General features: G+C 41.2%; 1 protein-coding gene across 3 annotated transcripts in view; it reads left to right on the top strand.

Annotated features, from left to right (window-relative positions):
* The window catches only part of prkd2 (protein kinase D2), a 32,777-nt gene extending 7,607 nt beyond the window's left edge, over window positions 1-25,170 (top strand). For 2 of the 3 annotated variants that reach the window (XM_022768606.1, XM_022768603.1), the window contains 18 exons: window positions 15,022-15,160; window positions 15,509-15,640; window positions 15,817-16,016; window positions 16,437-16,620; window positions 16,742-16,813; window positions 16,989-17,006; window positions 17,179-17,338; window positions 17,439-17,550; window positions 18,350-18,427; window positions 18,522-18,840; window positions 19,223-19,275; window positions 19,384-19,456; window positions 19,830-19,936; window positions 21,368-21,529; window positions 21,796-21,894; window positions 22,020-22,287; window positions 22,752-22,837; window positions 23,646-25,170. In XM_022768606.1, the coding sequence (XP_022624327.1) occupies window positions 15,022-15,160; window positions 15,509-15,640; window positions 15,817-16,016; window positions 16,437-16,620; window positions 16,742-16,813; window positions 16,989-17,006; window positions 17,179-17,338; window positions 17,439-17,550; window positions 18,350-18,427; window positions 18,522-18,840; window positions 19,223-19,275; window positions 19,384-19,456; window positions 19,830-19,936; window positions 21,368-21,529; window positions 21,796-21,894; window positions 22,020-22,287; window positions 22,752-22,837; window positions 23,646-23,870 (2,487 nt within the window). In that variant the 3' untranslated portion in view covers window positions 23,871-25,170. The remainder of the gene's footprint in view (window positions 1-15,021; window positions 15,161-15,508; window positions 15,641-15,816; window positions 16,017-16,436; window positions 16,621-16,741; window positions 16,814-16,988; window positions 17,007-17,178; window positions 17,339-17,438; window positions 17,551-18,349; window positions 18,428-18,521; window positions 18,841-19,222; window positions 19,276-19,383; window positions 19,457-19,829; window positions 19,937-21,367; window positions 21,530-21,795; window positions 21,895-22,019; window positions 22,288-22,751; window positions 22,838-23,645) is intronic. The other variant, XM_022768607.1, reaches the window with a different exon arrangement.
* Window positions 25,171-25,597: the final 427 nt, after the last annotated feature.

The raw sequence follows: 25,597 nt of genomic DNA, 5'->3' as shown, positions 1-25,597 counted from the left end.
TGTGTGTGTGTGTGTGTGTGTGTGTGTGTGTGTATCTTGATTTGCATGGTAGCGGAACAGCTTTGCATGACTGACCGTGCCTGGTGTCTCCTGGCTGTTGGCGATGTGCAACAGGGGAAGCTAAGTCCGCGCAAGGACATTTGATTATTCAAAGCACACACAGTTGCCACACACTGAGCCCAGCGACAGGATGTTTATCAGAGGCAGAGAAAGTGAGCTGGGATGATAGATGGAGATTTGAAGTGTTTGAATTTTGAGCTGCGGCTGAGATTGTGGTCCTGAAAGAACATATAAGAATCGGCTACAACTCACAAAAGGATCAAATCTGTTGCACTGCATGATGTATTAGAGGATAATTCCACTTTATTATTCATGGATGCACAACTGACTACTAGGCACAGATCCAGGGGCCCGAGGGGTCGGTTAGTTTTCAAAATGTCACACCCGCTGTTTTCCTGTACAGTGTCAGATGATTGTGGACTTTTTGGGTTAAAAAAAAAAAAAAGGTGTAAGCAACAGTTTAGACAAAGTGTCTGATTGTTTGAAAGTGTTTTCATGGCAAGAAAAAAATGATGTCCAAAATGAGACCCAAGCTCTAATAAAGTGGAATTATCATTCTAGGTCAACCTGATTCTTGCTTCATGTTTCTACAGACCCCTGCATTCATTCTCTTGTTCTTAGCAAAGGAGACCTTATGATACTAATCCACCGATTAGCATCGGTAAAAACGGTTTTGTGCCGTAATCCAATTGAGAGCCACAGAGCAGAGCTGAGCAGCATTTGGTGACATGTAACCGGGGGGCTTGTACCAGCCGGGTAGAGAGAATTTCTTTGCATGTCACAAAAACAGCACTAGACAGGGGGGGATCAAGGGTAGATGAACTTTCATACCACAGAGAGAGAAAGAAGTTAGAGAGCCCTGTAGATGAAAACCAAGTGAATTAAGGGACCAGACTTTGTGCCACTCTTTTGGTTCAAAGGACAATGAGTCCAAACGAGCCAGATACTTAAGCACAGTAAGATATCCTGCATGATCTCATAGAAAAACGGGCAGAGCTCCGTCGCTACAGGGCATGAGAGCTTTTTTCTGTTCTAATATCAAGTGTGCGAAAAGCGTGTGTGAGAGAGTGCTCTTAGGAAGACGGCAGACAATGGGGTCAGTGTGAGGGTTGACAGGGTGGGTTGGGTTGGTCTGGGGCACAAGTGCAGTGTGTGTGTGTGTGTGTTAGTGCGGCCCAGACACATTGTGAGGTGTGTATGGAGGGGTATGTATATGAGTGGAAATGGGCACCTCAGTAGATAAACACATGACATCAATACTGAAGGCTGCTCAGTGGAAGAGCCAAGTGGAAAATAATGTCTGGACATGAGTTCTTAACATGGGGTCTGAGAAATCTTGAGATTATCCACTGAAATACTTTGCAGTATATAATGATCACAATTCCATAATGAGAGTGATTAACTTATACATAGGTTATACTGTCACCACTGTTACTGAGGACCTGCACACTTACCTGTGTTACCTTCTTTTAATCTGAAAATGACATACCCAATGAATAAGGTAAATCAAACTAACCCAAATTAATACCAAGAAGCCACTTTGATATAACATCAGAATAAATCATGGGTAATTTAATGTAATTATCATGTAGATGTGGTTGCAGTTACACAGAATAATGGAAACAGGATAAGAGATGAAGCAACGGCAGCTCAAGCCCATAAATTTAACCACAGAGTTATCACATGACTGTAGTTCAGTGTGCAGCCTCCAGCGTTTTCTCCCTCCCTTTGTTTAAATTAGGAGCTAAAGCCACACAGCGTCGAAAGGAGAGGAGTTTAAAGGGGGGAAATGAGCACAGTGTGTGGAGAGCAGAGGGGACAGGCATAAAGGAGGAGGGGATGACTCAGAGTGCAGTAATGTGTCTATTGTGGCCCTCAGCGTGCAGCTTTATGCGTTTGTGTGTTCATCGCACTTGGCACACGGAGAATGTGCAAACACTCTTCTCACAGGACTGTGTGTGTGTGTGTGTGTGTGTGTGTGTGTGTATGTGTGTATATGTGTGTGTGTGTGTATGTGTGTGGTGTTTCTTTATGGTCACTCTGGAGAACGCAAGGTGAATTCACAGCCAGAGAAATGGATGATCAGTAACTAGATATTTAAGTAAAAAGAAAAGAAAAAAAGGATGAAGTGAAGAGAGAGCAGAGGATCAGAGAGGTCTCCAAAAACATGTCCATCTCAATCCATGAAAGTTTCTAGAAAATATAACAAGAAGTAACCCCACCACCATAAGCACCTGTGTTTGCTGTAGGAATTTATGAGTTCTGAAGAAATCACTGTCATTATAGGGATTTTTTCTTATGTCAGAGGCAGATGCCTCAACTGTGACTGGACTGTTAAGACAATGAGGGGCCTGCTTTCGCTTCTTCTTTTATAACCTGTATTGTGCTGTGTGCACCATGTGTTGCTATATTGCTCCACCAGCAAAATCCCCACACAGTGGACCTATATAAAACAAATCAACCATGTAACTAATACACATACATGCCATTACATTGAAAGCAGTGATGAAATTCTCAGAGTCGCTGGCGTTATAGAAGCGTTTACAGACACTGTTATGATTTTGATGAGATCTTGTTGCACTTTCTTCACAATGTTTCTGGAACAGTAGTTTATGGAAATGCGCTGATTTTCATTTTCTTTTTTTTCTTTCTTTTTGGCTTTTATAAAAAACTGACTGAAGAGTTATACAACATTTGGATGGAAAAGCACCTAATATCCCTTAAGGAACTGTACATTTAGCAACCAGGCTGCAGTTTTTCCAAACATGAGTACACAACACCTGCTTAGACCTTTTACTGACTCTCGATTGCATTGCAGGCGTTCTCAGTGAGCTCGCCTCTGAATGAGTGAAACTAACTTTCTAAACCTCTAAGAAATCCCTGGCTCAAATCCTGCCTGGGGTAAAACAAACAATTTTGCTTTAACCAAGATGTTTGTTTAACTTAATCATACAAAATGAATATAATATATAAATACAGTAAAATATAGATAACCATAGACAATCCTGCTGTTTAGGGGTGTGGAGATTCTGTAACCGAGACCATAACCACAACGACACAGACCACCACAAGATAATGGACACTTGTATCGTGTGAATGAACCGAACCGTAGAACTTAGTCCTGAAACACGAAGAAGTCTGATGAAGTCGTTTTAGCATCAGCACCAAACAGCACAGCGTTCACTTTGCTTCCATCCATCTTTTTTTCCCGTCCGTACTCGTCACTCAGACTTGCCTTCTCCTCTCATGAAGACCTGTTCTCTGTCTCTCCCTCTCGTCATGAATCACTGAGTTGTTCGATGCGCACAGATTGGACTGAATCCAAAGTTCCTATCGGCTTACCTGCCCATTACCAAGCCAAGGAAGGACAGAGGGGAAGAGGAGGAGGAGGAGGATGGCGGGGGGGTGGGGGGGTTCGGTTGATGGAGAAAGGAGCAGCTACCAACAAAGGCTGGTTCAGAACAGCAGTGCTCGTCTCCTTTATCCCCAGGCCCCTCTCTCATGCCTGGTCACGGGTCTCATGTTACCTCTTCGTCCTCCTTGATGCTTGGAACAGAATGAGACGCTTTGTCCCTGCGCTTCTGCTTGAGACTAAGCTTTTTCCACTTACTGACCGCGCGCGCACGCACACACAAACACACACACACACACACACACACACACACACACACACTTCTTTTACCACTATACAGTGCCTCGTTATATTTGTCTCTTCTGTGAACTTTGTTCGTTTCAGTCGGCTTATACTTTTACTTTCTTTCTGTCTTTTGGCTGTCATATATACCTTGTGACGTGCTTTGTCGGTGCTTCCTCCACGCTCGCTTTGACAAGTTCTTTTTATGCACGCTGGACTGAAAGGTTCTTTGTGGCGTGCAGGAAACATGTCACATTTATCACCTTTGTTTATTTATATCACAATATACTGTGCATGTGTGTATATGTGTGTATGTGTGTGTGTGTATTAAACCCAGGCTGTTTGCATTCTTCAGGTCATGTGCTTGATGGGCTTTTGCCGCTGCATGCAACACACGCAACATGTATTCTTAGGTATGCATGAAATCCAATTGTGTTTACACATGTTTACATTGTTAGTGTTGCATTTCTTGTTTGTGTGTTTACAGTCGTGTTTGTAGGTGTGTGTGTGTGTGTGTGTGTGTGTGTGTGTGTGTGTGTGTGTGTGTGTGTGTGTGTGGATTTACATTTCCCCCTTCCCCTCAGTCTCTCAGGCTTACACAGTTATCTCTGGTATGTAGAAACTAGCAGTTCAGGACTGTAAACCTGATTATGTCTCTGCTCTCCAGGATGACACACACACACACACACACACACACACACACACACACACACACACACAACATGAGTCGAGGGAAAACAGAAAAGCAAAGTATACAGTACAGTACGGTTGTCTTGCCTATTAAGAAAATAAGGAGCAGACAGTCTTGCACTCTGTGTCTAATATAAGTTTTGAATTTCTACTGTTTTTGGCTCATCATGCCATTCTGTAGAGCTCCCGGAATACATAAACATTTTTATTTTGCTGATTTACATCAAATTTTAATTGAGAATTTATGCTGTAAATCAGCAATTTCATGGGCAGAAAGACTCAAAAACAAATTTGGCACTACGGGCATATCAGATTCTTATGGCTACCCTGTCAGCAAAAAAACTACCTACTTAAGCATCAAATGAAACTAAGAGAGTCAGTGTTTTGTTTTTTTTTTGCTTTGTTTTTTGCTATTTTTCCAAAGGTAGTTCCCACATAATTAACGGCCTGCCTGACTGTTATGTCTTTGCAATTTCTTCACATTATAATTAGTTAGCTTGCTATGGTCCAGCAACTTGTAAAAAATGTAAATAAATGTGTTTGCATCTCATTAGCTTGCGGAGGTTTCTTCAGTCATGAAGTCAATTTCTTTGCCATGTTGTGCTGCAATCATAACAAGCATTACTCTGATTTTAAATGAGAGGCATCATTAGGCTTCAACCATTTAGACGAGCGAACCAAAAAAGTGAGTGAAAGTTGCATGAATCCAATTTTTTTTTTCTGAGAACACCAAACTCTCAGCCTCACCTATCAAATTATACAATTTTTTTCTCCCAACAGATGCCCCATTGGTTTACACCTTTAAAACATCCCTCCTGTGTCTCATGTCTAGACTCAGTATAATGTTTCAACAGGAAACACATCAAATCCAGGAAGAAAGAAGCTTTTTGCATTTGGCCTTTAGTGTCTCCTTGTAAAGAAGTTGATCGTGCTAAACGGATTCTCATTATTTCCATTGATAAACTACATCCTGCTGCACAAGCTCTCAGCTCGCTTTCAACCTCTTACAACAAGTGTATGTGGTCACACAAGTGCCATCTCTCCTGTGTGGTTATTTGTGTGTTAGAGTGTGTGTCTATGTCTGTGAGAAGGGTTGACGGAGATGAACAGACAAATACTTCTAACAGAAACAGGAAGGCTCAGAACATCCACCTCTGATCACAGGTGTGTTTGTGTTGAAGCATGACGCTGCTGCATGTGGAGAGGCCCACTGACAAAGTCAGATGATGAAAAAAATCAAGTGATTGAATGAGTTGTAGTATATGTGACATGATGGTAAACTGCACTACGTCATGAAGCTTTTCAGTTGTTGTTCCTTGTGTGTACACTTTCTTTGTTGATTCATATTCATTTCATCTTCCTTCTTTGTGTCTGTCATGGGCGGCGGTTAGTTGACGTCATGGGTATTAACCTACTTAATTCGTTGTCCTCGTGGCACAGACCTGTCACACTCCCCTGTGATTTAATACATGATGTGAGCAAGACAGCGGCTCGTGCTCTTTTGTTTTCTTAAAAACCAGCATGGTGTGCTGTGCAGACTCTCCAGGTGACTGAGGGCACCAGGAGGGCAGGAATGGCTGTCATTTTTGTCGTTTGCTCCATCCCTTCATCAGTTTGTGACCTCACTGGGGATAAAAATAGGCCGCCGGGCCAGTAACACGTTTGTTCCATCGCTAACACTGTCAGCACAAAAGGAAAAATTCCTGCGTTGCGCCAAGTTGTTGTCAGGAGCTAATGAGGGCAGATCGTTGACGTCTTTACATGCCCGTTACCACAGCAACCCCTCATTAAACACCTCATCACTTTCAGAAAGGTGGGGTGGTTCTTTCTGAGTCCCGTGCCTGACATGTTAACAAGGATTGAGGCAGTTATGGTCCAAGAATTAGACTTTGGGAGAAGGATTCTTCTTAAGGAGAGGGATGGTTTATGCAAATACAAAAGCATAAATACACACACACACACACACACACACACACACACACACACACACACACACACGCACACAGAGTAAAGTGCAGGTGAATGAAAACCCTTTATCATGATCTTTGAGAGTGTGTGCGCACGAGAATGTGAGTGTGTACACGCACACACGTGGGCAGGAGGGTGTGTGATTTGTCACACAGTAAGACGTGGATGTTTAAACAATGTCTGTTGTTTGAGGGGATGCAGCGTGTTTCCTCTTGACTATAAAATGGCTCGATCAGGTTCCTGTTGTGATAACCAGCCTCTGTTGCAGAGACACATCAGTGTGGAGGACCATGTAAGGCTATAGAGGTCAGTGTGTTTACACAGCTCAGTGTGCAGTGTCATACTCTGCGGGTCTTGTATTTCATCCACGCTGATTCTCAGTTGTTGATCGTGTGTTGTCATCATTTGAAGTTGGGCCTGACTGATTCTGCAGAGCTGCAGTGTTTCTGTAACGTACTGCACTGTGTAAACACAAATCCAGCCCCTGCAATTCTGTAACATCTCAGTCCTCCTCCCCACTCTCTCCTCTTCACTGCACTATTAAAAAGTAAAGCAACAGCTGCAGAGGACAGTTTAAAGTGGTTATAGTATCATATTTATTCCATTACAGTCTTGACTACCACTGACAATAAATCTTTCCAGAATGTGACACTCGAGCTGTGCTGCCACTGCCACTTTGAAATGATTCTCCCATGCTACCAAAATGTGGTAACTTTAGTTCTTCATACACGAGTCAGAAAAATGATGAACTGGTTGCATGTCTCTTAAAAGTTATAATAGATTACCTACGTGATTAACATGAACTTCATAAATAGCTGCTATTTTCATACTATGATCTAAATGTGTGTATTTTCTGTGACTAAGGCAACTGCCTTATATTTAACATGCCATTACTCTTCCTCCTCAGATGTACATGATGTTCGTACTTATGTTACCTTACACATTTGAAGCACTAGAAACCACATGCTCACAGTTGCAGTTTCCTGTGTTGTGGAAGTCACAGATAACATTAATACTTACAATATTGTGAATACTAATCATGACACTGCAAAAATAACTGATGGCACTGAAAGTACTTACCGAATAGATAAGTACAAATACTTTCGTATGGTGAATAGAATGGTTGTGATGCAGCACTCAAACAGCATAGGCATGGCGTGAAGGCCCCTGGCCCTGAGGCAGACAGAAAAGTCCTTTATTTGTGAGTTCATGGACCTTGTGAAGTTTCCCTTTATGTGGTGCAAAACATGTCAACATGTTGATGTCAAATAAAACCAGCAACAGCCACTAATAGATGACAGAGCAGTTGGTCGAGTTACATCCAAAGTATTATGCGGTGCTTCGTGTGAACTCTTTACTTTATAAGGCGTGAAAGTTGCTTTTTTTTGCCATTTTGCAACTGACGTAAAATCAAATTGAGGGGATAAATGGCTCCCAATTGAAGCAAATTACATCCATGAGTCTGCATAAAAACTGTTCCATAAGAGTAATATATTTTATAAGAATAAACACAACACAGGCTTGATCTCGACTGCTTCATTGATGAGTAAATCTGTCTATGAACTGCAGAGCTTTGTCAGATGGCACTGAGGCTGTGTAAAGGTGCTTATGAGTTTGTGCGTGTGTTTTTGTGCCTGAGTGTGCGTGCTTGTATGTTTGTGCAGCTTGGTGGTCGAAGGTGGCTCATGCTGAGCTGCTGGAGGGGAAGTGATGGGGAGGATGAAAAGCAGAAGCAAGTGGCTTTCAGCAGGACATAAAAGTCTCTGTGTTCTTCACACATGCTGCGTCTTTATATAAAGATGGTCTATATTTAGCACCGCTCTTAAACCGTTTGACAAGCCCTCGAGGTTGAAATTGAATCGACTCAACTGGACATCAGTGGTGCTCCTTGTGTGCAAGCATCAGTGCTTTGATGAGGCGATGCTAACCTGTTGCTGAAGTGTTGAGAAAAACTCTGCATGACCCCGCTGCTGGTCCTTTTCTTGCACGTGTTAAATTTCTCACGTTTTGTCTTGATTGTCTTTGATTTAAAAAAAAAAAAAAAAAAAAAAAACCTGGTGATTATTCAGTGGTTTCTCAAAGCACCTCATCATAACAAGAAGCTAATGAAATGCTTCTATAACAGTCATATGGCAGCACGAGTATAAAGCTGACTGGAAGAGGAAGGAGGAATTAGATCATCGCTTCATATTCTACATGTTCCAGTTTGTCTGCACTTGTTGCACTTCAGACAAAAGATCTCAGCCAATACCTCTGCGCTTGTGAACTGCATCACATGTCCAGGGGCTGTGGTGGTCAACAAGGAAATTAACAAACCAACAGAAATGTGAGCGCAAAGGAAATGGCACACGTTGCTGTGGCATCAAATGTGTCTGTGTTTTGAATACAGTGTGTCTGAGCTCAAATTTCTCTCACAAAAGGCCTTTGCTCCATGACATCACAGCGATATGATGAGAAAGTTGTTTTTGTGTGTGAAGTGTACACACAGAGTGATATCACTTGTTTTGTTTGTTTTCGAGTGTTTTAGATCCCAGTGTGTGTTTTTAATAATGACTGAGCGGGTAACCTGGATAAAGGTGTTTGCCCTCATTGACGTTATTGACAGTAGCAACAACACACAGAGAAAGTATCAGTTGTCATTGTTTAGTGTGACGGTGATGTTGTGCTGCGTCTGCGCTAAATTTAGATATAGGGTTGTTCACTTTTTCATTCCAATTTGGACAACTTCCAGTTAACTCAATCATTTAATTAAAACTGTATCTTACTAAGAGTCAATGAATCAATATCTCTGGTTCTTATGAGACAAATTAGCATATTGTGGTTGGTGATAGCTCAGTGCATGTTGGTATGGCAATCCAGGCAACACCAGAATATGAAAATAACCCATGTGATGTATTGGTTATGATGCTGTTGCAAAACCAAAGCGTGACAAAAACCTCAGAGATTTCAATGATTGGATTTCTCTCTGTTCTGCAATGACAGATCATGTTTTGACACTTAGCGGTACACGTAGCAGACGTCTTCTAGTTTAATCCAAATTCAACATATTATATATGTTGAATATATACATATATATATATATATATATATATATATAAATAAAACTAATCCATCAGAAAACAAATCTTTAAAAAAATAAATCATAGATCTTGGCTGCAACTATTCACATCAAATAGTTCTTCATTTTCAAACAGCCCGAGTTATTCACTGAAAAAGAAAATGCGCAATACATCTTAGGCTCCAACTAATGATTATCTATATTATTGATAAATATGGCAATTAATTTTGATAATTTTCGAAAAATGCCCATCACAATTTCCTAGAGCCCTAAGTCACATCTGACAAACCACCCACAAGACTGACACGATGAATCAGAAATATCAAAATTTGTGCCAATTAATTTTCTTTCGATTGACTAATCAATTAATTGACTAATCACTGCAGCTCTAAATACATACATATTGAAAACTATGAAGAGACTATAAAAGGAACAGACAATAAATGGAAGTAAATAAATGCACATGACATAACATAAATGCATTTGACTGAAATGGCTCAGTAGGACAAAGAAATGGAGATAAAGAATCTTGAAAGTTTCTCTCTCTCATTGTGCTGTGTGGATTTCTAGATTGATGTGCGTTTTGCTCCGTCTACCTCCACGGAAAAACATTTCATCATGTCCAGAGCGGAACACAACATCGAACCTTCGAATAAAGTAGGTTAGTGAAGTCATTAGTGAGGACGCGCTGCTGGCCGGCCTTAACATTGCATCAGCTCGTGAGCAAGGGAGTAGACCGCATTGAGGATAGTGTTAGTGGATGGTTCAGCTCAGAAAAGATGACAGAATGCTTTTCTTCAGTCCTTTTCTCTTGTTTCTTTTCAGAGTGCCTCAAAAAATAGGAGACAGCATAAGAGTAAGAGATAAAATGGATGATGAGGAAAGTTGGACAGCCCAGAAGAAAAGTAAAGTTAATAAACACTGCACCAAAGAGGAAAATAAGAGTGATGGGAAACAAGGGGAGGGGTTGGGATAAAGAAAGCCTAGTCCATAATTCATTTCACTCATAATGGCTTCATTGGCCCAAAGAGCTGCAGGAATAGTGCAGGCAATGCGGGGTAACCTGATCCGTGGTAACCCAAAGAAAGCAGCTAGAGACACAACCCTGTCTCCAGGCAAACCACACCATACTCTATACTACGGTGCATATGATAATACAGCCAGCTCTGCCGTCTGCAGACAGTAGACACGCACGCACACATAGTCTCTTGCAACCACACTCCTAACCTCTACCCACAAAGCTAGTATAAAGTGTACACACAAACACATAGATGTGATTATGTAATTACAAGACAAAGAATGTCATTTTTCACCATGTTCACATACAGACAGGAGTAATGTGCGGCTTTTCTGCTCTTTCCACCCTGTACTTTGACTGGAAACTGGAACAGTGGGAGAAGAAAAGAAGAAAATGGTCATTTTCTCAGAGGGAACTGTGGTTTTTGGGGAGTTGGGATATTGTGCTTTTCAGAAGAGCTGTAAAGACGTGTGGTCTGCACAGACGTGGCAGCTGCAGTTGTGGTTGGAGCATTGTGTATGTGTTGGACAGTAGGCGCAGGATAATATGACTCGCCTTGTTTCTTTGGTAAGCAAGTGAGCAGCAACAGAAACAGTGTGGGGCTAATAGCAGAGACGCTGGCATCAGAAAGGGTTTACAAATGACTTAGGCTGAGGGTTGTCTGTGGATTTGGGCAGAGCAGGGAGTCTCCTGTGATCTGGGCTCTGTGGGTGTTTGTAATTACAAGTGGCAGCAGTTGGTCTTATTTGTGGCAGTCCCAGGTACTGATGCATTACATGTTATTACATGATTCACTCCTGTCAGAGAACTTGTGGGTTTTTAAGTCTGGAGCCGGGAAATTTTGGAGCCTCTTCTCATGAATATCTTTATTGTCTAATTGAGCCCAAGCCACAAACATTTGTAGACGTCTTGGGGTAAAATTGTCTTTTCACCTAAATTACAAAAAGGCAAGTCAAGTAAATTTTTATTTATATGGCGCCAAATCACAGCAAATTATCTCAAGGCACTTTTCAAGCATGTCCAGACCATACTTGTTATAATATTGATTACAGAGAGCCAACAATTCCCACCATGAACAAGCACTTGGCAACATGGGCAGGGAAAAACTTTATCTTAAGAGGCAGGTGATTTTCTCTCTAACTGCAGGTGTATCTAGACATGCAGATAGTTGTGACTTAGATAACCATCTCTTGAGTTCTCTCTGCCTCCACACCAGCATAATGGAGATGATCGGAATTTCTTTTGTGTTTCTCACAGCACTCAAACATTGCAAGAATTCAACATTAGAGTCTCTCTCCATAAACAGTGTTTCCCTGCTACTCTGAATAATCCACAGGCCTCGCTCAATTGGTTTGACTGGAACTACGACCAAAGAAACAGTCCTTGAGAAAACTGTTGACAGCATGTTTTATGGATTATTCAGAGTAATGGGTTCATGAGTTTGGAAAGACATGAAGTTGCTGAATTTTTAAAATTCTGTGATCACCACTAATGAAGTGAAGCCTGCAAGCCAGTTCAGGGAGTTCAACTCGAGGTGCCGCTACACTCGCATGACATTCTCTCACTCCTACGCATATCCAGTGCACCCATTTTAATTATGGCGGTGTACTGCATGGCACACTGCCACTTACCTGAAAGCTATGCCACTGCTTGCTGCCACCTCCCGAACATTAATGTTTTACATATCAACATTCACATACAATCTATTCCACATGAGTTGACTGACTGAAACTAAATACTTTTCACGAAGCCATTGTCAATCTCTTCTCTCCTAGGCAAAACAACAAAAGCATAACTATGTTCATGGCTGGATACCATTAGATGTAATTTGGGTGAACAAAACATTTGAATGATTTGTTTTTAGCAGCTATAATCAATACTCTATTGTAACAGAGTATCGTGTTATGTATCACCAAAGCTGCTGTCCCCTTCAGTCCAGTCTTACTGAGATTTATAATCTTTAATCTATATATATTTTACGCTGATGACACCTTATTGCTGAAACGTGTTCATCGTTTGCCCCATATTAAAATAGAAGACTATTTTAGTGTGAGTGCTGGCATTTCTTTCACCTTTATGCTTTCAGCCATGACCATGCACCTGACAGAATTTCCTATTCAGTATTGGGAGCTGCTTCGCTGTCACTGTTTTTTCTTGGAGCTTTATGATGTCTTTCAGCTCATGGTTTGGGGTTTTATGGCCCACACCTTTTGGCTCAGTGTCACAGCTTTCATCAGCGTTGTTCCCCAACGCAGTAGACAGCTGTTTTCAATGGAAAAGCAGTATACACTACCTGTCCAGCACCAAACAGAAGAAAGATGAAGCTAGCTGGAGAGCTGTAAGGACAGTGAATACTGCTGGAGCTTACATTCATCAAGTGGTCACAAACAAAACAAATGCAGATTCTCCACATCGACTTTATAAGTAGATAATATGTCAGAGTCGTGGTTTCCCCTAGTTATTGCAAAGTTAATGTCTTCTTAGCAGCTGTAAGAAGAGTTACTGCTATCTTTCCTCTAAATGATCTTTTAGTTAGTTTAGTTTAATATTCTCTCCATCCCTCAACTCTCAGCCTTCTGTTCAATTATGACATTTTCTGCTGTGTAGGCCATAATCTTGCGTCTGTCTTTCCTTTGTGATGTTTGGGAATCAACTTTGCATAATGAGTGTGCTAAACAAACAGAGGCATTATTTAAATGGTAGCGCTACACTGATTTGCTCACACACCTTTCACACCTCTCTACCACGGCTTGGGTTTGTATTCCACCTTCTTGTTCTTTAGCCTTATATCTGTTCGCTTCCTTTATTGTAGATGCATGTAATGGCTGTTAAGGCCACTGTGTGCTTTTTGTGTCTTGTTGTTGACTGTGTGGTCAGTAGCAGTAGCCCACTGGTGGGGCGTGGTGGACTCACTGTGTAGCTTGGCAGCAGTACAAACCAGGCCTGGATTTCAGATGTGGTGCTGTGGAGTGCCTGTTGGGAAATGAGAGCGGGACTGTGTGTGTATGTGTGTTTAGGAGAAAAGAAGGGAAATGGGGGGGGGGGTTGCTGTTTGTAAGGAGGGTGTGTCTGTTGGTAAGCGAGGAGGAGGTGTATGTGTGTCATTGTGCCGTTCCAGGGTGGAGACCAGGGTTCCCCTTCCTTTAAGTAGCTAGAACTCGGCCAGATGTTGAATCGTAACTCTGACGTGGGAAAAACAACAAGAGAGACTGGGAGGATCATGTGTGCGTGTGTTTATTCCTTTTCTTCTTACTCCTCTGGTCTGATCAAGGGTGTCTCATGTTTTCTCCCCAAAAGACAAATTAATTTTAAAGATGTATACCTGTGGTGTCCTGTGTGGTGTGGCCACTGAAGTGAACCAGACAGTATTAACTATTCAGGAGAGCAGGGTTTCCCTGCGCTCTGCTGACTTCTGACTGACACTCTCATCTCTCATATCTCTTGAGGAGCTTCATGGAAACACGTTTGTGTGTGTGTGTGTGTTGAGTATGACTGATAGGAAGATAGGATAAAGTTTCTCCTTTTGTCTCCCATTCCACATTGACCAAGTTGCTCAATTAGTGGAATTCGGCCAGTGTCTCTTGTATATCAGTGGTTACACGTGTGTGTGTGTGTGTGTGTGTGTGTGTGTGTGTGTGTGTGGGCTGCTACATATCCCAGGCACTTTGTATAACAGGGCATGATAGAATTGGTTAAAGGCATACAGTAATGTCATATGCCTGAGAACATAGAATCATTGCTTTGTTGCTGCATGTTCTGTGTTCACAGTGTGATGTTTTCAACTGTTAATGAAAATAGCAGAGCTGTGACTGTTTAGGATGTCAGTTGTAAATGACCAATGTGTAATAAGAACTTTCTCTCAGCTTGAATATAAAGAGAGGCTGCTGAGTTAATACAGGGTATGTCAGTGGGTGGATTCCTGAGTGGGCCACATGTGGCACAGTTATACAAAGTCCAAGGTTCTGGTCTCTATTCAAAACTCTCATGTACATTTTCATACATGTTAAGTTTTTCATATCTTTTGTCATTATTTTTATGGAGTCCTATGAAACACCATCTATTTGATGAAATACATTTAAAATTAATATTTCATAAATCTACACTCCAAAAGAAATATTGTCCAATTTTACAATTAATTTAAAGTTATTTAAACACATTTGATATATTATATATTAAAAGTTATTGAATTTATGACTTTTTAAAATCATGTTTGGAATTGACAGGATGAAAAAGAAAGTTATGTTGCAGCCTTAAATGTGTTGGTGTGTGTCTGTGTGTACGTCTGTTCCGTTTCATCAGATGGCTTGTTTTCTGCCGTTACAGCTGGTTGCTTCTGTTTATATATTTGGCTTTATTCGAACTGGAGCTTTTTCTGTCAATAACAGAAGCTCAGGGAAGTGTTGATTTGACTAGAATGCCTGACAGGCTGCTGACATAAAGCCCTTTATTACATTATATGAAATGCAGCACCAGTCTTTCAACTACCAGCCCTCCTGGAGATAAAATCACAATGTCAATCACAATTCTGCTTTTTTTTTTTTTTTTACAGTTGATCCTCCTACATTTCTCTTATGCCATGTTTGTTTGTTCTAGTTCCCAGAATGTGGCTTCTATGGCATTTATGACAAGATCTTGCTGTTCAAGCATGACACATCCACCAACAACATCCTGCAACTGGTTAAAGCTGCCAGCGACATTCAGGAAGGAGATCTGGTGGAGGTGGTGCTCTCTGGTAAGAAACCAGCACTCCTCTCTTCAAATATGTCAGCCATATTAAAATCTACACTAAATTTTCTTCCTTCTTTTTTCCTCTGTAATCTCTCTTGCATTACTGTTGTTACTCTGCAACACCACTCTTGGAATCAGTGCTTATCTGCTTATTTTACTACAGGTAATATCTTCCACAGGCCTAATCTGTTCTTTCATTGTTTCAAATTGTAATGCTCCCCTGTCAGGAACAAAACCCATCTATTTTTCCATCCTGTTTCCGTCTTATCCATCTAATCAGTCTTTATTCTGCACAGTGGTGTGATTGTATCGTGAAACAGTGACCACACTCTATCCCTGTTATCTCTTTTAGCGGCAGCCACATTTGAAGATTTCCAGATTCGGCCCCATGCCCTCAATGTGCACTCATACCGGGCCCCAGCCTTCTGTGACCACTGCGGAGAGATGCTGTTTGGACTGGTCAGACAAGGGCTCAAGTGTGACGGTGAGAAAATCAGAGAGACTAAGTGTGAAAAGGAAAAGATTTTTTGATGTGGTCTACACATTTCTCTGAGAAATGATCTGTAACACTCACCAAACATGCTCCACACTCTCCTCTCTCCTGCTCTGCTGATCTGCTGCTCCCTCTGCTGGTTCTTTGATCCATGCTGCCCCCTGCAGGATGTGGACTAAACTACCACAAGCGCTGCGCTTTCAGCATCCCAAACAACTGCAGTGGAGCTCGTAAACGGCGTCTGTCCACCACCTCCCTGAGCAGCAGCCAGTCCCTGCGTCTCTCCACCACTGAGTCAGTGTACAGTGTTGGGACGGCCTCCACCTGCACAGAAGATGCTACCCTAATCCGCTCACACACACAAATGGTACTGGTGGATTCATGCACACAATGCTCTGCTCATTTTTAGACTATTAAAACTAAGGAGGAGTCCATGGGCAACATTTATTTGACCACATGAAACAGCTTTGTTTCATGTTGCTGTAACAAATTGGGTATTATTATTGGTAGAGACCAAGAACAAAGCTTAAAGGAAATTATTGGACTTAAACATGACATCCAATACATGCTAAAGCTGCTGGATGTGTAAATAAGCAACTTAAAAGGTGATGATAGGTCAAAGTTGTGTTTATAAATTGTTTCCGCTGCCCCCAAGTGGCCAAAAAATAAAATCACTTATTGCAGATTTGTGGACATAATTAAATTAAGTAATTAAAGGGTTGGTTATTTACTTACTCACACACAAACTGTGTCGTTGATAATTTTTGTTTCCCCTCTATTCTGCTAGCCACGGACCCCCAGTGAGGCCCGGCGCTTCTACACGGGCCGACCAGTTCATCTGGACAAGATCCTGATGAGCAAGGTGAAGGTGCCCCACACGTTCGCTGTCCATTCGTACACGCGACCGACGGTGTGCCAGTACTGCAAGAGGCTTCTTCGAGGACTGTTCAGGCAGGGCTTACAGTGCAAAGGTGAGTACAGGCAAAGAGAGAGACTCACTTCTGGATGTCCAGTGTCCAGTAGAATTGCTATATAAATCTAACCATATTACATAGAATCTGATCAGAATGAATTGTGTTTTATTCCTCTCAGACTGCAAGTTCAACTGCCACAAGCGCTGTGCGTACAAGGTTCCAAATGACTGCCTCGGGGAGACTATTGGAGGTGAGGGAAGATATAAATCTATCACTTTTCTTTTCTGTTAATGACTCTTTTAACCCTGCATTGATTTGATAAAAGCATTCATTTCAGAACTAGGTTACTTTAATAACCACACGTAATATAAGACATTATTTAGCACGACTGAAACTCACTGGCACTAATGTTTTTATCTTCTCAGACAACAGAAGTAACTGTGGTAAGTATTATCGGTGCTCAGTATTGATGCATGTAAAGCTGCACTCTCCCTTTATAGCTTAGTAGTAGTTCTAGAAGTGGCAAGTAGTAGTATTTTTCCACAGCATTTTAAACACATTGTAACTTTAAATCAAGTCGCACTCAAACCTCTCTTTGCTTCATTTTTGCTCCAGACATGTTGAGTCCCAGTGCGGACCCTGAAGTGCCCATGGACTACACCAGTGACTATGACAACTCGGACAAGTCTTCAATGGATGACTCGGACGAGGCCTGCAGCATCCCCGGGTCCTTTTCTCCTGACAACAACCAGGACGGAACCAGCGGAGATCAGAGGTAGTCGGAAAACACAAACATTTAGAGAACAGCTACAAATAAATCTCCAAAGGGCTGTTATATGAGGAACACAAATTCAAACACGTTTTGCTTCTTCCAGTGTTTACATCCCGCTTATGAGGGTGGTACAGTCGGTGAGACAGACAACCCGTCGATCCAGTACAGCCATCAAAGAAGGATGGATGGTTCACTACAGCAATAAGGACACACTGGTAAAAACATCACCTATAATTCCCATGCTACCGAAGCTAAATATCTCTGTCATTGTTGTAGGAGCTGCACATATGGATTGAAGTCAGTTTCCTCTAGATGCATGAACCCACTTTCTTCATGTTCTTTTCTTATTTATTGCAGCAAGTTTGTTTACTTTCCACTCACTCAACCTCATCATCAGTTTATTTTCCCTGTCCACCAGCTCCTCTCCAAACACTTTCGAGCTTGACCATTTGGTCTCTTGCCTTCAAGGCAGTTATTGCTTCCTTTTTCTTTTTTATTTGTGCAGGTTTGTGAGTGTGCAATGAGTGTGTATTTATATGGAAGAAGGAATAGTTGAAGATTGATGATGTGGCTGACTCTCCCTGAAAACATAATAGCACTCAGCAGACGTGTGGTCAATTCAAGCTAAAAGCCCATTTTCCACTTTTTCTTTCTCTGTTCAATATATTTGACCTCAAAGAAACTTTTCTGCCTCTGTAGTCTTTTTCATGCATGTTTATCCTCTGGCTGCACTAGCACTTTTTTTCTTCCTTTCACTTTTGTCTCTTTTCTCTTTCTTTTTGTTTCCACCTTCTCGTCTTGCAGCTCTTACTCCTGGTTATCCTTCTTCTCACCTGGCCTCTCTTCTCATCCTCTGGACGTCACCTCCGTACTTGAAATGCATCCATGTTGACCCTTGAGCTTTACCCCCAGATCCAAGCCCCATTCCTCACCCTCTGTCCTCTCCCTATCCCACTCTTCAATGCCTTGTCTTTGTTGCCCTGACTCATCCCATCCTACTCCAACCCCAAACAGAGAAAGAGGCACTACTGGCGTCTGGACTGTAAGTGCATCATCCTTTTCCAGAACAACACCTCCAACAAATACTACAAGGTAAGTACAGTTAACTCCACGAAAAAGCTATGATTTTAAGTCATTAATATGAAGTTGAAGTTTGTTACCATATCATTGGTCCATCCACTTGCAGGAGATCCCTCTTTCTGAGATTCTGGAGTTGCGTCCTGCTGGCAACTTCAATCTTGTCCCCCCCGGCACAAATCCCCACTGCTTCGAGCTCATCACAGGCACTATGTGCTACTTTGTAGGGGAGGACCCCAACACCCTCCCCCCTCTGAAACCCAGCAACCCGCCGACTGTCCCCCAGACACCTCCCTCACCTAGCCAAGTGGCGCCCAATAGCGGCATTGGGCGTGAAGTAGCCAAGGCGTGGGAGAGCGCCATTCGCCAGGCCCTCATGCCTGTCATCTTTCAGGATGCCCCACCAGCCGAGGGGAACACAACTCATAGTAAGTTGAGAGCAGCCAAATGTGGATGGTGCATTTTTGGTTATCATATTTACTAAGAGTTTTATGGATGGGCATGATTAATAAAAAAATTATAAAATCAGAAGCATCAGAAGCAACATGAGCTGATTTACAGGACGAGGTTTGGTCTTTATTTAATCTGATGATAAACTTTTCCAGTAAGTTAAGTCGTTCTTTCATTTCAGTTTCGTATGTCGAGCTGAGGTTGAGCAAAGTCTTCCTTTTCTAGTGTTGGAGAAAATTACCATACAGTACATGTGAGATATTAGTTGTTGACAGGTAGTGCTCATTAAATACACAACCTAAAATTCATAAAACTCTGTAACCTGTACATTGTTCCTGGTATTGTTTTTGTTTTTTTCAGGACAAGCCTCTATCAGCATATCAGTGTCCAACAGTCAAATCCAAGAGAACGTGGTATGATCTTTTTCTTTTTTTTTTTACCTATTTCATTCAGTCTTTAAATGAATATTTACAGTGAGAATGATGATTAAATGATTTATTAAATGAAGTACATTCCTACAGGACATTGGTACAGTGTACCAGATTTTTGCTGATGAAGTGCTGGGATCTGGGCAATTTGGAGTCGTGTATGGAGGTATGTAGATCTATGTCCAGTGATACTGCTGATTGAGCTCTAGATTGATTAGATTAGATTAGATTAGATTCTGTGAAGGTCAAACGAATGGGTTAAAGCTAACAAGACACAAGACAGTACATCACAAACCCTCTAAAACATGGACTACACTGATGCATGCCTGACAGTAGATGTGTCTTTAAAGGGGAACTCCACCAATTCCACATGTCAAAGTCTAGTTCTACTGCATATATGAAGACATTTGTCATGTGGTGGTCATTGGAGCACTATTTTAAATACATCACAAACTCTGGATGACAGGCTCCAATATATGTCCATATGTAAGGTTCAGTTCACAGCCACATCTGTTACTAACCTTGCTTTTCTTCATCAGGAAAGCACAGGAAGACAGGGAGGGACGTAGCGGTCAAAGTCATTGACAAGCTCCGCTTTCCCACCAAGCAGGAGAGCCAGCTGAGGAATGAGGTGGCCATACTGCAGGTAAACACGCATACCTTTCACTGCAGCTGCAAATGAGTACCATTTGTACATACACACTAATGCTGACACAGTAACAGGTGCTTTGTGGTATATTGGAAATCGGTGTTGTGAATTATGTTGGCACGTACATGAAAAATGAAAAATGCTGTCATTCATTACAATACTGGTGTCCATAGTGACATTGATAAGGTTTGTATTGACTCAATTGGACTGTGAGGCTCAATAACTTTCCACGTATCCCAGCATGAATCATTTGAAGAAGTATTGCTAAAAGGAAGCAGCTTGTTCTGTGGTTACTGCTTAGGAACTGATGGCTCAGTGTCTGGCTAAACCAATATCTGGTTTGTGGACTGTTTTTTAAAAGGAAAGGAAATTTCCACTCTCATAGTGCTTATGATTGTTTTTAAAAGGACAATAGTATCAAAGCACTAAGATGATCAGTTTGGGACACATTAACGGTGGCTGTGTGGTTTAACAATAGACAGATTTCTATCACAAAGGCCACAAATGAGTTATCTGATACCTGCCTTGCACATTTGCAGCAAATGTTCCCAGTGATAAATCATCATGAATTGTCATAGTCATTTGTAATATTTATTTTGTGTATGATATTTGCCTTAAATGTTTGAGTTAAAATAATGTAATAATTCATTTGCCTTTTGGGAACACAATGTCTCAACCAACTGCGGTCCTAAATAACATACATGAAGTCTTTCTTAAGTCAGGCTCCATTACTCACTTTATACTCTTCATTGTAGACATGAATTACATTACAAATTCAGGTCCATTTTTCATACTTCAAAAGCCTGGAGAACTGTAAATAAAAGTACATATAAAAAACCAACTAACCAACAAACACTAATTTTGAGACTGTACATTATTTATAAAGTTAAGAATAAATTGCTAACAGAAAGTATCTAAGTTCTTTAAAATGACAGAAAGACAACATGACTTGAGAAGAATGTATAATTTAGAAACAGAAATCCATTTCATTTTTGCTGTCTTGAGCTGGTTTAGGCACCTACTTAAATGTAGAGTACATTGTGCACCAGCAGATGGAGACAGAGGTACAGTGGTCTGTCCACTTGTTCACAACTCTGTCCCTAGAAGACTTGACTTTCCCTTCATCTCTGCAGTTATTCATTTGGCCTATCAGACATTGCCACACTCCCCAGGTTTCAAGTGAAATACCTGGTGATGAAAAGTCCCTCTGAATCATATCAATACGCAATAAAATGCCTTTTATGGTATTTCTGGAGCATAACCATTTAATGATAAATTTTGCTGTCTGTTGCTGTCTGTCTCTGTCATTCTTTCTTCACCCAACTTCTCCCCCCGCCCCCCCCCCGACCAACCAACCACCTCCCAATTTCCTCATCACCCACCTTTTTCTTCCATCCTCCTCCTCCTCCTCTCTCATCACTCTCTCAGAGTTTACGTCATCTGGGCATTGTGAACCTGGAGTGTATGTTTGAGACCCCAGAGAAAGTGTTTGTGGTGATGGAGAAGCTACATGGTGACATGCTGGAGATGATCCTCTCCAGTGAGAAAGGCAGATTGCCTGAGAGGCTCACTAAGTTCCTCATCACACAGGTGTGTATGTGCCCCAGCAGACAGGGGATTTTTTTGTAGAAACCGAGTATACATCACAACACCGAAAGCATTGCTGTTGCTGTTGTTGTATGCTTGTGATCCACTTATTACTCACAATGACGTCCTGATGCAGCAGTGTCTTGCTGCCTGCATCAGAACTCACTGAAATGTACAGTATGCATGTTCATTTGGCTTTTTAGAGTGGGGATTGACTAACTCATATCCTGTTTTTGTGGTTGTGGGTATGCATCTGTGTCTGTTTGCAGATTCTTGCAGCTCTCAGACACCTGCATTTTAAAAACATTGTTCACTGTGATCTGAAACCAGAAAACGTGCTCCTCGCCTCTGCTGATCCTTTTCCTCAGGTATATACACATGCACAAATACACATGCACACACTAAATGCATCATCATACGCAGCAGTTGTGGTTTTCACACTCTGAAATGTTTTTTTCCCCCCTTGTTTTCACACTGTTTCTCTCTCTCTCAGGTGAAGTTGTGTGACTTTGGCTTTGCTCGTATCATTGGTGAGAAGTCTTTTCGTCGCTCAGTGGTTGGTACACCTGCCTACCTGGCCCCCGAGGTTCTGCTGAACCAGGGCTATAACCGCTCCTTGGATATGTGGTCGGTCGGCGTCATTATGTATGTCAGCCTGAGTGGAACGTTCCCATTTAATGAGGATGAAGACATCAACGACCAGATCCACAATGCGGCCTTCATGTACCCTCCCAACCCCTGGAAACAGATCTCCAGTGATGGTAAACACGGAGGGGCAGGGATGAGAGGAGAATGTGATTGTTTGACACAGCAAGAAGCCGAAGTAGAAACACACTGAACATTATAACCTTCATGAGGATTTATTGCAGGACTGTTGTATTAGACTGCCTTCGTTTTAGCTAGGTGTTCCTAATAAACTGGCCACTTATTAGAAAAAGGTTAACACAAACTGTGAAAGCATGACAAGCCATTACAAGTTAAACTTTTTTATTTCACAATATATTACGCAATCATACTATGATAAGCCACTTTTCAATTGAGTAATCGTTATAATGATGAACAAGGTTTCTGTTCATTGCATTCTATCTCTGCCACAACTAAATGCAGGAATAAAATTGTTCAGATGTAGCCAGAATGTTAAAGCATGATATTTCTAATGACTTCTTATACTGTCATTTGTCAGTTTCTCTTTATTGAGCAATGCGTATACCTTTGTGTTTCCCAGCAATCGACTTGATCAACAACCTGCTTCAAGTCAAGATGAGGAAACGCTATAGCGTGGACAAGAGTCTCAGCCATTCATACTTACAGGTAGCATATCAACACGACTTCACTCAAGTAAACACACATTGTTTAATACTTTTTGAAATTTATAACAAACAAGAACATGGTTTAAAGTCTGTCTGACACTATTTTATCAGCCTTCCAGTACTTCCATTAATCCTGAATTAAAAGTACAGGAAGCAGCTCTTTTTCCTGATATGGTGACTGCCAATAATTTTAGTGGTAAAGTAATACCTCAAAAGGACTTTACCTTTTTTTCTTTACTTCTGCAAATCCCTCAATAAAATATATGGCCATTACAGGAAAGGGCAAATATAAGCACAAGGGAGTCTGCAGCGGCAAGACGGCTGCTCAAGGCTGATATTTTGGAACGTTAGTGAGGATGTAGGAGGACGGATTAGCTATAAAAATTATGTTTTCATTGACTGAACAATTCTTAAATGTCTCCCTCAAAGCAAAATATATATACAGTGGAAAAACAGATCAGTTTTCTTTGGAGGTTTAAACCATCCCACTGACTGTTGTTGTTTTTGTTTGTTCTAATGTGCATGGATTAATTTATTTTCAATGTCACAGCAGCCCTAACTTGGATGAAAGTGTAATTTATAATTACCTCAGAAACAGGCAAAAGGATCATTCAAGTTCTTACTTGCACACACTCATGAACGTACGCAGGCATACACACACGCACACACACATACACACAACCAAAAGTTATTACTGGATGTTGCACTATAAACACATAAAAGCTTTTTAACTCTGATCTAATTTCAAGGCTTCTTAAACTGAAACTGAAATTTCACCCCTGTGTATATTCCCATATCCCATTTCTCAGGACTATCAGACATGGCTGGACCTGCGGGAACTGGAGACGAAACTTGGCGGGCGTTACATCACCCATGAGAGTGATGACAGCCGCTGGCAAATGTTTGCCCGTGAACATACTCTGCCTTACCCTGCTCACCTTGTGCCTCCTCCTCCTGCGCCGGGCTCTGACGATGAGGAGGGCGGGGAGGATGCAGATGTGCAAGGCCTCACTGAGAGGGTCAGCATCCTCTGACCAGGGAGAGATAGACAACTCAAGATCATTTAGGACCGAGAAAAGAAGAAGGGAGAGGGAGAATGAGATGGTAGACCTAGAGTCTGCCAGAGACATTAAGTTGCAAAGAATCACATGGTTCTAATGAGAATAGTGTCCAGCTGTTCAGACTTTCACAGCAAAACATCTGCTGTGTGCCAGTGCTCACTTTTACAGACTGAGTTCATCAAAACTTCCTTCTAATCATTTACCTCTGTGGTGATTGGTCCGTTTTCATCTTTTGAAATATTGAACTCTTTCATAATGAGTCTTTGCCATCAAAATTGGAGTCAAACTTTAAATCAAAATTTGGAACGCACACAAAAAAAACAGCATCTTATTTTCCTTCTCAGCGTGAAGCACTTCAAATTGAAGCAGGAAATACCATTTTGCCACAATTGATCAAAAATAAGAATTTGCTACAGGTATTTTTGTAAACAAATAGGAGTTTAAATTTAAAATCGAACTGCCTTCAATTAAAACTAACATTTGTTTTTAGTGTCATTGAGTTGGACTGACTGGAATTACAGTCTCTCTTAGGTCCTCAGTAAAAACGGGTTCAATCTCTTTGCAGTGACAAAAGACTTCCTCTGTGTTGGTAATTACTAATGTGCAGATAATGGCATCAAACCCATCTGTGTTCCCATAAACTCATGTCCTGTAGTGAAAACTGGAATTATTGATCTGGCGACAGCAAAGCCTCCAGTAATTACCACTGGAGTTTTGAACCACAAGAGGCTTTTAGAAGATATATGTCATTAAACATGGCATTGTGGGTTTAAATGAACTCTAGCATTGAGGCTATTTATTATCTGCCATGACCCGACAGTTTTTAACAGTAAGTCGTCTCTACCTGCAGTGGACATATTAGACAACAATGGCCTCAACAGCTATTCCTGTCAAGCAGTTTGTGGTGAGTAGCATGTCCCCACAGATGCCGTATATGAGATTCACATACTGTCGCTGATGAGAAGATGGATGGACATCTCGTTTAGCAAGAGCAGACCTCTCCCTATGATGTAAGCGCTTGGGTTACTAAACTAGACTTTTTTTGGAGTGTATGTAGTTCAATTATTGACAAGCTGTCATGTCAATATGTTGCATGTTTCTGTGAAGTAGAATTATTTAGACACAATATAAAACATACTGTAGTTATGATGGTCTATTATACACATGTGTAACCTGAACTTTAGGTAGTTGTCAAATATGTGTAGACTGTGTATAACATGTTTGAAGGATGATCCTAGCCTTTGTAACAGATAATACAAAACCTTGAACAATATTCTTTTTGTCTTGGAAGTTTTATTTATTGTAACGCGGATGTTATCTAGAAATTGTAACAGGTAAAACCGAGCAGGCACGAAAATGTGACGATGATTTACCACTAAAATACTTGCAGTCATATACAGACAATTTGCTTTTCCTCAGCAATATGTTTAAGAAGCAAGGACCATTACTGTCACTCAGGTTTTCTATAGTGAAAAAAACATGCTTTGAATGACAAAAGAATAAGTACCACTTGCGCTGCAGCAATAAATTACTTTTCTACTCACAGTCTGACAGACTGTTATTTTTTTTCCCTCTCCAACGAACAGCAGATTATCCCAAATATACCGACTGTAATTTCTTCTTAAATGTACTGACACTAGGGCCAATACAGAAATTCAAGGATGCTCTTATATGGGCGCTTGCAACATGGATTTATGATA

This window comes from Seriola dumerili, unplaced genomic scaffold (genome assembly GCF_002260705.1).
Source record: "Seriola dumerili isolate Sdu_G_001 unplaced genomic scaffold, Sdu_1.0 BDQW01001731.1, whole genome shotgun sequence".
NCBI classification, from domain to species: domain Eukaryota; kingdom Metazoa; phylum Chordata; class Actinopteri; order Carangiformes; family Carangidae; genus Seriola; species Seriola dumerili.
The sequence above is the reverse complement of the archived record's forward strand: the minus strand, read 5'-3'. Positions and strand labels throughout refer to the sequence as shown.